This window comes from Poromitra crassiceps (genome assembly GCF_964638095.1).
Source record: "Poromitra crassiceps genome assembly, chromosome: 3".
In the NCBI taxonomy this organism is placed as follows: Eukaryota; Metazoa; Chordata; class Actinopteri; order Beryciformes; family Melamphaidae; genus Poromitra; species Poromitra crassiceps.
Window position 1 is genome coordinate 36,530,524 of NC_139625.1, and position 12,683 is coordinate 36,543,206.

General features: G+C 44.0%; 1 protein-coding gene across 1 annotated transcript in view; it reads right to left on the reverse strand.

The window, feature by feature from the left end:
- arhgef10 (Rho guanine nucleotide exchange factor (GEF) 10) overlaps nucleotides 1–12,683 on the reverse strand; it is a 119,363-nt gene that overhangs the window by 29,658 nt on the left and 77,022 nt on the right. Inside the window, exons 22-25 of the mRNA XM_083633843.1 lie at nucleotides 11,657–11,778; nucleotides 9,141–9,227; nucleotides 8,076–8,302; nucleotides 6,092–6,249 (exon numbers count right to left, since the gene is read on the reverse strand). Of these exons, the coding sequence (XP_083489969.1) occupies nucleotides 6,092–6,249; nucleotides 8,076–8,302; nucleotides 9,141–9,227; nucleotides 11,657–11,778 (594 nt within the window). The remainder of the gene's footprint in view (nucleotides 1–6,091; nucleotides 6,250–8,075; nucleotides 8,303–9,140; nucleotides 9,228–11,656; nucleotides 11,779–12,683) is intronic.

Genomic DNA, 12,683 nt, shown 5'->3' on the forward strand with positions numbered 1-12,683 from the left:
TATGCCATTTAAATAAAAACTAAATGAATAATATTTATTATACAAATATGTATTTTGCATTTATGATCCCAACTCTAGATTTAAGCTTGATTAAATGTGCATATTATGATACTAATTTAGGCTACAAAATGATCGCTACAACACAAATCAATCCTTTGGAAGATACAAAATTATTTTGTATGAAGAAAGTCTCTCATTGCATATTTTTCTAATCTGTAACACTAACACCACACAAGGTATTAGCACCACAGCTCACCACCCATAGGAAAATCACAAAATCAAAAGAATAGTCGACATAGTGACTTTTTCATGGGAAAACAGAAGGAAGAGTTCTTCTGATACGGCAAAAAAGATAAAGCGCCAGCAGAGATAGTGAAAGCAGGTCAAGGGAGAATCGATAACATGTGAGCCTCAACACAAAAGCTCTGTGGCCAGTACGGGGATCGAACCCACGACCTTGGCGTTATTAGCACCACGCTCTAACCAACTGAGCTAACCGGCCTGCATGAATGCTGAACCTGACACTTCTATCTCTCTCTGGCTGCTACTCAGTGCTGACAGGTGGAAGAGCCTTGGTTGTTAGAGACAGTTTGCTCCTTCAAGTGTCTCTCTGAGAGCAAGAATGACAATACTACATTTATTACATACACTTTAACACGACATCTCTCTCTAAATGAACAATATATAACAGGTATACAACCTCCTGATAGCTAGTTTGCATACTAGTGCATTAGTTAAAGGAGGACATCATCTACAGTCTACACTGTAGATACTATACTGTAGTGTAGATACAGGGACAGTACACTTCAATAGACAATCAGCCTCTCTGTACAGTACTGTACTGTAACTGCCATCTGCATTTATAACTCTGCTAATACTGGTGGAGTGGCCATTGATGGTTTGAAGGGATTCAATATGAATATAGATGGGCTGAGAGGCATTTAGTCATAGCTGAGCTCAATCCCACGCACACACACCTCCTAGTAGTAGGAGGTGTGTGTGCGTGCGTGTAGGAGGCTCCTACACACTCTGTGCTACAAGTGCCTGGGCGGGCACCCACAATGCCAAGCAGCAAGATAAGACACCAATACTGGTGTCTTTATAAATATCAACACATTTCTGCAACATTTAATTCACTCAGTTTATAATTCAACTGCTATTATCATAAAAAGGGAAGAAGTGTAGGTTTGTGGATCAAAAAAAGAAGCAGAAAAAAGTTTAGTGTGGATCAATCTTGCACACCAGGACAGGAATGTGCATATTAGTACAGGGAAAGGTCTTTCAGCACTACAGTTCAATTGAGTGAAGTTTGGGTGGGGGGGTTGAAAGTTGAATGTACGGTAAATAGTCCTGGCAAGCTGGTAACAGCATAATCCAATTGACAGACACTTTCATCCAGGGAGCACACTGCACAGCTCTTCTTATGGGAAGCTCCCATTGGGAATCGCTGCCTAGCCTCTGCAGAGTTAGCACCCTACCATGGAGCTAGACAGCCCCCCCCCCCCCCCCCCCGCTGCCTGCTCAATGTGAAGCTCATTTCCTCCAGATACCACATTCCCCTTGCTAATCTAGGCCAGGAAGTGAATGAGGCCTCACCAATAGTGTTTGTTTAAGAGAAGGCACAAAGGCGTCTATTGAAGGGAGAGGTGCCATGCAGGGAAAGCACAGGCTCTTTCAGAGGTACAGTAATGACCGGGGAAGTAAGGGCAATCTCTCACTCAGGGGGCTAGGTGGGATTAGCATTCCAGCTATGCTCTGTGTATATTATTGCAATAATCACAGTGTATTTGTGTGCATTTGAACGTCTGTGCGTGTCAGAGAGAAGGAGGGGTAGAGAGAAAGACAGACATAAAGAAATGACAGGAGAGCCAACAGTAGCGAGCAGCAGCAGTGCAGCTGTTATTTTGTGCCAATCTTACGCAAGTCATATCTGCTGGAGCGAGTCTGCCCAGCTCACAAGTCATCTCTGCTGGAGCGAGTCTACCCAGCTCACAAGTCATCTCTGCTGGAGCGAGTCTGTCCGGCTCAGTCACTTCTTCAACTGTAGCATTCCTTCATATCAATGTCATCTCCAATAAAGGTATCATAATGATGCAACCTTTGCCGAGCCACTGCTTCTCTTTCTCTCCATATCTCGCAAGGAAATAACAAGCATGGCAGAATGAGGCTGATTGGCTGGGTTCAGACCAGTGGGCAAGGCACAAGGTTTTCCCTCGAGGAGGAAAGCTGTAATTCCTCGAATGGCCACTTGAGGCAGGGCTCAGAAGTCCCGTCATTCCCGTTCACCCCCATGCTAAAATGCCCCACTTTGTAACAGTGATTAAGCATTTTTACAGCCTGGGCCTTAACACGGTTTTGGACTATATAGCTAATTTCACCTTTTCATAACAACTGTATGGGGTAATTTTTTATATAACTCGCCCGTTTGGAGTAAAATAGACAATAGAAAAGCGGTGATTGACAGGTCACCTGTCCAGCGATCGTGCTGCTTGCCAATCACGGACCAATAGCAGGCGGAGCTGCGGCTCTGGGAAACCCCCATATCACGTGAGCTGCGCAAGGACTCAACCCATTCCCTCCACTATGTTGACGAAAAATCAAGATGGCGATGGCCACCACTTCAACTCAAAATGGGAGCCCAAAATCAATGGGATAGCTCTGTCCATATTTTTGAGGTCAGTGGTTCAGACAGGCTAGCCTAGCGTTAGTCTCACTGGCCAGCCTCCTCTCCCTTCCGTCCGAGGAGTCTGGCGCCGCAGGTCTCCATAGTGGGATTGCGATGGGCGGCGCTTAGCGGCAGTGCCCTTGGAAAATAGTTTCCAACAATCCAAACTTGCCGTTTTCAGCGTGTAGCAACGAGCTAGCGTGTAGGTTTCTGCCGTTAGCTAGCTAGCTAGTTAGCATTGTTGTTTTCACTGAGGCGGCAGGGCACTATTTACAGCGTCAGCGATACACAGTGAGGAGGGAGCGGAAGCCGCTCTGATTGACATGGTCGGAGCCAATGACAGAGTTTGTAATAAGCCGGGAGCGGACATCCGGCTGCCACCGAAACAGTCGCTCCAATGGGAGAGCAGAGTAGAACAGGGGAGGGTTTATCCAGTTATGGAGGCCTGCGGCGCCAGACTCCTCGGACGGAAGGGAGAGGAGGCTGGCCAGCGAGACTAGCCTAGCGTCTACTGCAGAGCGCCTTCACCATGCAGGAGATGTTACTGGGAGCAGGCACATAGTACAAGGACACAAACACACAGCCACACCCCAAACACATACAGCCTAGCTTTGGGATTAGACAGTGCAAGATTGCTGTAGTGTTCAATTGTCTTTTAATGGCTTATCAGTATTCACAGTGAGCTGACAGTTTCCTATCAAAGAATATGAGCCGACATAATGTCTCCTAGTTTGCTCTGCTTTCTCCTTTGTAATGTAAATCTGGAGTCTAAATGCTAATAGAGAGCAGGCCAGGCAGTCACATTACGACAGGGATGCAGGGAAGACGTTCCCTACCAAGCTCTCCTGGATGCGTCATCATTTCAGCATCAAGCACAGTCAAGAGAGACAGTGTCAGAGCTGTGGATACTAGAGAGACAGTGTCAGAGCTGTAGATACTAGAGAGACAGTGTCAGAGCTGTAGATACTAGAGAGACAGTGTCAGAGCTGTAGATACTAGAGAGACAGTGTCAGAGCTGTGGATACTAGAGAGACAGTGTCAGAGCTGTGGATACTAGAGAGACAGTGTCAGAGCTGCGGATACTAGAGAGACAGTGTCAGAGCTGTGGATACTAGAGAGACAGTGTCAGAGCTGTGGATACTAGAGAGACAGTGACAGACCTGTGGATACTAGAGAGACAGTGTCAGAGCTGTAGATACTAGAGAGACAGTGTCAGAGCTGCGGATACTAGAGAGACAGTGTCAGAGCTGCGGATACTAGAGAGACAGTGTCAGAGCTGTGGATACTAGAGAGACAGTGTCAGAGCTGTGGATACTAGAGAGACAGTGACAGACCTGTGGATACTAGGAATGGATTATGCAAATCAGACTGCATAAAGGAGCATCTAAGATCAAGATTTCCTTCTGTGAATTCATTGACATTAACATACCATTACCAATGGTGATGGCTGAAGAGAAGCAGCTAGTAACTGTTGTAACATTCAGTTATACATGAAAGGCCAACACTCAGTGTCTAATAATGTGTGTGTGGAGAACGAAGGGGGGAAAGAAGTGACATGTGTGAAGCTTCAGGGGGAAAACAAGGTGGAAAGAGTGGTCACATTGTTTCAGTAAAGGTGGAACTAATTCCTGAACAGTTGCACAAGTTTCTTCCAGGCAAGATGTAGGCAGAATACTTTCCCTTCATGGAAGACCCAGGCCACTGTCATCCATATTCTGTCTGTCTGTCTGTCTGTCTGTCTGTCTGTCTGTCTGTCTGTCTGTCTGTCTGTCTGTCTGTCTGTCTGTCTGACTGTCTGTCTGTCTGCCTGTCTGTCTGTCTGACTGTCTGTCTGTCTGTCTGTCTCTCTGCCTGTCTGTCTGTCTGTCTGACTGTCTGTCTGCCAGTCTGTCTGTCTGTCTGTCTGTCTGCCTATCTGCCTGTCTGTCTGTCTGCCTGTCTGTCTGTGTGCCTGTCGGCCTGTCTGTCTGTATGTCTGTCTGTCTGTCTGTGTGTCTGTCTGCCTGTCTGACTGTCTGTGTGTCTGACTGACTGTCTGTCTGTCTGTGTGTCTGTCTGCCTGTCTGTCTGCCTGTCTGTCTGTCAACATTTTTGACCAAATACAGTCAGATATATTATGACAATATTGTAGGGATGATCATTGGTGCTCACAAAATATTTACACAATAAGAGTTTTCATAAACAATAATCAGTAATATGGATAAAATGACTACGTGGGTAAAGGCAAATAATAGACCAGCTAGAACAGTCTGGTAAGTTCAGAAAATGACATCACTTTACTGTAATGCAGCCTTTAAAACGAGGAAAAGACAACACTTATACCATATCACAATATTATGATATCAAAAATCTAAGATGAATCCGATATCTAGTCTCATATCATGATATTAATATAATATCGATATATTGCCCAGTCATACCATACACATATTTGACGGTTAAGAACTGTTAAGAACTACCCATTTTAGTAAAGACGCACCTATCTTCAACCCATGTTGTCACAGAAATAAAAATGTTGCCAGAGACAGAAAGAGAAGAGGGCAAAGAGACACAGGGAGAGATAGGGGGGCAGAGAGAGAGAGAGAGAGCCTCCTCTGTTTGCACTGCTATGAAAGCCAGTAAGAGATGGAGCAAAACGCAAAGTGAAAACAGACTGTGGGAAGAGTGCCTGCGCTGGTTGAAATAGGTCAGCTCTAACAGACTGGCTTCTCCCAGACAACCGAGCTGGCTGAAACACAAGCTCAACACACAGCAGAGGCCCCTGACTCTCAGGCCTCTGACTCACACGCTAATGGCTACCGTACCTACTGACTCAGTCGGAGAAAACCCCCAGGAGGTGGGCCGATGGTTGGGATTGTCTCCTTGGCTGACTGGTTAGCGTGTTCAACTTTCGTTATGTGAGCAGCAGAATGGGAGACCCAGGTTCAATTCCTCCTACACTCAAAATAAAATACAGAAGGTCTAGTAAGGGGAGGTAGTGTAACTGCTACTTCAACCCGGGTTAAGTATAAGGAGTGCATGCTGGCCCTTGGCCAATGGGATTGTCCTTAAAAAAAGAAAATAGAAAAAGAAAAGTGGTCCGATGGGGCCAAAACCAACAACCTCTGTAAGAATCAGCCTTTTCATTCATGCACACTCCAGTTTTTGTTAAGTTCACACAAGCTCAGAGAGCCATGTGGTCAGAGCTAGGGCAGACATGACATGCCATTTCAAGTAAACAATGTTAGCCCAGACCGCTTTAAAACTCTCTGTGAATGCATTTCTGTTTTGCGCAATAACAGTGATCTAACCTCTGTAATTCCCCTAATTACAGCCCTTTAACAATATCAACAAATACTACAAAAGCAGACTTTTGAGAATATAACAGAAGAGACACACAAATTCAGTGTGTCAAAGTCCGTCCACCCACCACACACCCACACACACCTTGTGATCTGGAGTAGACGGCCACAGAGCCGGTGACCAGGCCTGCATACAGACAGTGTTTCTTGTAGACCAGGCTGGTGACGGTGGACTTGTCCGGGGTGAAGAAGTGCTGCAGACGTACTTTCTTCGACCGCTGGCTGCTCTTATACACAATGATACTAAGCAGAGGAGGGCTCAGATTAGCATCAAGTCAAAACAGACAGTCTGAGACACACTCCTATCTGCATGCTGCAGATAACTATTTGGTGTTGGAGATACAGGGAGAAAAAAAAGGCAATTATCATTGACTTTTAAAAAACTAATTATTTTGTGAATGTAGGACAGCATACACAATAGTGTGCATCATTTGACATTGTGCAGGATGTCTTCAAGTTTTGTGGTCGTTTCAGTGCCCCCACATGGGGTGTGTCGCCCCCCAGCCAATAACATCACACAGAGCAGAGCAGAGCAGCACAGCAGAGCAGAGCAGAGCAGCAGAGCAGAGCAAAGCAGAACATCAGAACAGAGCAGAGCAGCACAGCAGAGCAGAGCAGCAGAACAGAGCAAAGCAGCACATCAGAACAGAGCAGAGCAGCACAGCAGAGCAGACTCCAGCAGACTGCATTCAAACAAAACCTGGAAATGTGGCACCTTCCAAGAGGGTTGTGCGAAGTGTTTGGAGGTGTAGGTGTGTTTATTTCTGCTTTTAGAACATAACCGCTGTGAAACTATCAGAAAATAACCTTTTACCCCTGCATTTCAGCCGGTTTTGCACCGTTTGCTCTCTCCATTCACTGTCGACCTCGCTCAGCCACCGATCTGTGCGCTCTTTCTCTCTCTCGCTCGCTTGTGGAGTCGGGGGGAGGGGTGTGTTTACAAATTGCAAGCTAGAAAAAGTTGCATAGTATACCTTTAAATCCAAGACTTTTTAATACCTCTTTAATTCAATAACAATAAGATTGATGACCTAATTGCAAATTAAATAAATGAAAACTGTGATGAAGTGTTCTAATTCACTTTTTAGGTGTACCCACTTTCCCTCAAACTACCTTGTCTACTTCTACATCAGTTAGTGATTTCCTATGTTTCCCAGAAAGCCTTTCCACAAGTTCAAGAAATTGGCATTGGGCACAGTGTATTTCTCTCTGTATGATTGTTGAAATAAGTGCAAAATAATGAGTCTAGAAAGAAGTGCTCGCTCTTTGATTCTGAGGCACTGACACCAAAACCTGACATTTGATTTATGGATGATGTTATAGATAGCTGAAAAATGCTCTGCTATCAAACGCCATTCTAGTTGCACTAGAAATATGATATGACATGATGTCACTTCAGCTACTTTTGATCAAGGAAATAAGAAAAAATCACCAACAAACAAAAAAGGACCAAGAAATGCAAAGTGCATTGCTAATAGTTGTTTCTCTTTCCCGAGACTTAAAATGTAATATGGATGGCTTTACCGGTAATCAACCCACTTTGTATCATTAATAATCTCAGTAATATAAGCACATGGGTAGTGTTTACCTCTCTCTGTGTTTTCCTGATGGACACGCCGTTCTGACGCGTTTTACGTCACAACGCGTTACAATGGAACTGCAGAAGTTCTGCTGGAGACGTGGAATCTGCATTCCACGGGCGGCTGTTATTGTTTATTTTTTTAAGTATGTGCACATTGCAGAGAATGGCATTGAGAGCCTTAACAAGCCTTAATCACTTGCAGCTGGTGGGGGCGGAGTTTCTGCAGGCAGGAGCAGGAGCATTTTTCTCTGTGAGGTAAACAGAGAGAGAAGATAAATGCTGCCCATGTGCTTATATTACCGAGATTATTAATGATAGAAAGTGGGTTGATTACCGGTAAAGCCATCCTTAACTGTATTTAAGACCTTTTGATGCCTTGAGTTTAGATAATTTAAGACATTTTTAGACTTCTTCAGGACCCGCAGACACACTATTGTGGTACTATCTATCAGTAGTACCATCAATGGTATCATAATGGTATCAGTACCTGCCCTCCTCCATGCCCAGACAGACAGTGGGAGTGTCGCTGGCCTTCCCTGGGGGGACGTGGTTGTTTTCGGGGGCCATCTCGCCATTCTCCTGGGGCAGCTCTGTGGGGACGTAGGCCATGCAGAGGATACGGGACTCCACATTGAAACACTCAGTCACCTTAGGGCTGGAGTTCTGCATGGCCACAATTGCTATCTGGCCCATCTGGTTGGTGCAACTTGCCACCTGAACAAAAATATGGCAAGATTACAGTTGTAGGGACTCTTTATAAGGATCTTTTTGAAGAGACACTACTACAAGAAAGCAGCTTATGTTGTAATGTATACAATCAATGATAATCGTCATCACTCACGTCATCACTCAACAGTGCAAAATTTAAATATCAAAGTGCATATAAAATTTAAGTCAGAAGAGGGCCATTAAAAGGCACAAATCCATCAACAGACAAGAATTCATGCCCTACTAAATTGATGTCTTATTATTTTAAATTCTCCTCTTTCAGTTTAACAGCTTTCTCCATGTAGAGGGATAAATGTATACATTAACTCCCCATTAAAATACCAAGTTGGAGTATTGTTTATATGGCTAACAGTTCCAAGGTTTTCCCTAATATCCCCAAACATTGTGTTGGCAGTGATTATTATGGCTTTGATGGTGACGGTTTATTTTGAAGCCTGAGGAAAGCCTGAAGTGATTAAATAATTATTCTAACAATAGACATGGACCATAATAACTTTTAAACCCTGGTCATCTCTCTCAAAGGGAAATGAGACAATATAATACACACACAGACAGCAAAGGCTACATAGCATTACTAACAGTTCATAGTCAAACACTGCCCTGTGCCACAGTTAACAGAGAGAGTCATTGATAGAAAAGTGGTAAAGTTTAAGTAGTGTCTGCTACAAAACTCTCGATGTTTAATGTCCATTTGTAAACAGACACCTGAGAGAAATTTGCCACTCAACCCATTTAGCTGAGTGATCTCGTCCGAAAATGTGTGTAATGGTTGAGAGGTAAGCTATTACAGTACAGCATTACTAGTGTGTGTGGGGGGGCTCACCCAGACACAGCCGTGGCCCAGGACAGGCGTGTCTGCTGTGCTGTCTGTGTTGATGTGGGGCTCCGGGTTGTGGACAGCACACTCCACCTGACACAGAGAAGGAAGTAAGGGTGAGAGGGTGAGCCGGGGGAAGAATAGACCCTGAGAGACTAGACTGGTATTTGCATAGAGCCATTATTTAGGAATTGATGTTTCTAATTCTGCTGTGTCAACCAGTGTTGTAGTACTCAAGTCCAGGAATTGGACTTGAGTCCGAGTCCTGGACTCATTTTGAGGTCTCGTGACTCGACTTGGACTTGAGCACTTATGACTCAGACTTGGGCATTCATCCATTTGGATTCAGAAGTTGGAGACGAGGACTTGAACTTGTTAATTGATAAAGACTTTTGTTTTTGTTTTTTTTTGTAATATGCTATAAGATATTATAGCTATATTAATACTGTGACATTATTACATTTTGTGCCACCTACATGTGGATTCAAGTTCATGTTCAGTAACTCTGGACTCAGACTCAGACTCAGGTAAGGGGACTAGACTCGGACTCTTCTTTGGTGACTTGGACCCGGACTTGGACTCCAACACAGGGGACTCAAGACTTGACTCGGACTTGAGATATAGTGACTCGACTACAACACTGGTGTCAACATAAAACCCTGGTGGCCCAGATGAGGATTTAACCTCTAACCTTGGCTTCATTAGCACCACACTTAACCAACTGAGCTACACCATTTGCCCACAGGCTTTGTTTTTTATATTTTGCGGCAGGGGAAAGTGAAGAGTTACTGACAGATAGACAGGCAGACAGACAGCATTCCATCTCTTGTACATTGCTCAAATGCCAAAGCAACTACTCTTACACATACCACTGAGAACTATGGAATGGTATAGTACCAACTCCAAGTCTACTCCTAAAAGCTCTTTGGCCAGTACGGGGATCGAACCCGCGACCTTGGCGTTATTAGCACCACGCTCTAACCAACTGAGCTAACCGGCCCCATAAAGAGCACTGAGAGGCAGAGGCTGGTGTCTGGGAGATGGAATTACATACTGAGTCACGCACGCACGCACGAGGAATGGGCAGACTCAGACAGCATCTGAACTAGCACAAATTCACAGTCCACTGATAAGCATAATCTAATGGTGTCTAACTGTGTTTTCAGAGATCAAGCTACTCAAGAAATCAGTTTTCTGCAACCACAAAAACTGTATCAACTGTTGACTTTGGCTGTGTTGTTCCCTTGTTTTGTCAGTGCAGGAGGGTGTCTGTCTGTTGACTTTGGCTGTGTTGTTCCCTTGTTTTGTCAGTGCAGGAGGGTGTCTGTCTGTTGACTTTGGCTGTGTTGTTCTCTTGTTTTGTCAGTGCAGGAGGGTGTCTGTCTGTTCACTTTGGCTGTGTTGTTCTCTTGTTTTGTCAGTGCAGGAGGGTGTCTGTTTGGCTGTGTTGTTCCCTTGTTTTGTCAGTGCAGGAGGGTGTCTGTTTGGCTGTGTTGTTCTCTTGTTTTGTCAGTGCAGGAGGGTGTCTGTTTGGCTGTGTTGTTCCCTTGTTTTGTCAGTGCAGGAGGGTGTCTGTTTGGCTGTGTTGTTCCCTTGTTTTGTCAGTGCAGGAGGGTGTCTGTTTGGCTGTGTTGTTCCCTTGTTTTGTCAGTGCAGGAAGGTGTCTGTCTGCGGCTTAAAGGAACACTCCAATCAACTCTCAATAACTGTCAAACTAGATGAATGACTTCAAAACCATTTACAGTTTGAGAGTTGATTTGAGTTAATGAGTTATTAATTTGAGTTAGATCACTGGTCCACACTTTAACACTCAATAACTGTCAAATTAAATGACAGACTTCAAAACTGTTTACAGTTTTCTGATATACTACTGATGTTCTAATGATACAAAGCTGGTTGAAAATGGGCGGAGTGTTCCTTTAACTATTGAGACATTTCCCATGAGCAGCAAACCACGTAATAACATCTCAATAGTTAGTACATCCCCTCTCAATACAAGCCCTCTATTACTGTAACACAATAGCAATCATCTCACTGAAGCTGGCCAATTGACAGAACAGCAGTACAGTGATGTGGTTGCTGGTAAAGTAAGTTTCTTTAAACAGAGCGATCCGATACTTCCTGTAAAAGTTCTGTGGCCAATACGGGGATCGAACCCTTGACCTTGGCTTTATTAGCACATTGCTCTAACCAACTGAGCTAACCGGCCTACACAAACTTCTAACAGCGATCAGCATGCGCTGACGGTCTTTGACCCGGAAGTCGAACAGCATGTAAAACTGTAATGTTAGCGGCCAGGGAGCGATTAGCTAAAGCTAAATGTGAAGTTCGTTGACGTAGAGCTAAATCTGTGTCTAGAATTTTTATTTTATTTTATGGAATTAGTTTCAACTGTACAGTAGTCCGAGTAAATAGCCTAATAATCAAGCTATAACCATAGCTCGACTTAACTCTGCATGTAAAGTTTAACGTACTGAGTGTCTGACATGAAAGGGAAGCTGTGGGAAGGGAAGAGGTCCAACCTTGAACTCCTGTAGTTTCGACATGACCACAGGCATTTGGCCAAGCAGGAGAGGGTGCTTCTGCTTCTTGATCTGATTGCCGTCATCCTCCGCAAAGAACCAGCCCTGTGTGTTGTCCTCCTCTGATACACATATGCACGCACGCATGCACACGCACACGCACACACACACACACACACACACACACACACACACACACACACACACACACACACACACACACACACACACACACACACACACACACACACACACACACACACACACACACACACACACACACACTTGACTCAACAATTTACGCTTTTGGTTTTGGAGTTTTGACAATGAGACCAGAGAGTTCAAATTGTAAACCTCCAATAATGATATTCACTATGGGACAGATCCAAACATGAGCATAATGTTTCTCAGTAATTCAAACAAATCATGTCTTGGGTCTCTCCCTCTGTATGAGACATGACGGGTCTCTCCCTCTGTATGAGACACAGACTCGTTCTCTGTTCACTAAGTTGCATCTCCACAACATTGTGACAATCTACACAGACAAGTAACAACTGACATAACTGGTAACATTGTGACAATCTACACAGACAAGTAACAACTGACTGGTAACGTTGTAAGTTGGGGATCTACATTACATACAGTACATGTTGTGGAAATACAACAAGGAAGGAGCTTGTCTAAAGATTTTATGTATCATTTAACTATTAATGTTTTATAAATCCCATTAGAATATACAATAACTTCAACAGATACTGGGAAATGTAAACAGCGCTTAATTTGTATTACACTAGTAGTTTTTCCATGACAGTATTATTATCCAATTGGCCGTATGGCAGAATTAGCTCAGTTAACACTGTTTAACTAACCCTATCTTGGTCTGTATCTTTATCTACAGAAGGCTACTGTATCAACAAAATATGAAGAACTTGTGTTACTATTATACAAAATGTGGTACAGCTTTTGTCATCTCATTGGGTTTGGTCATAATTTATAGCTAGTCTGAACAACTAGCCTATGGTAACAA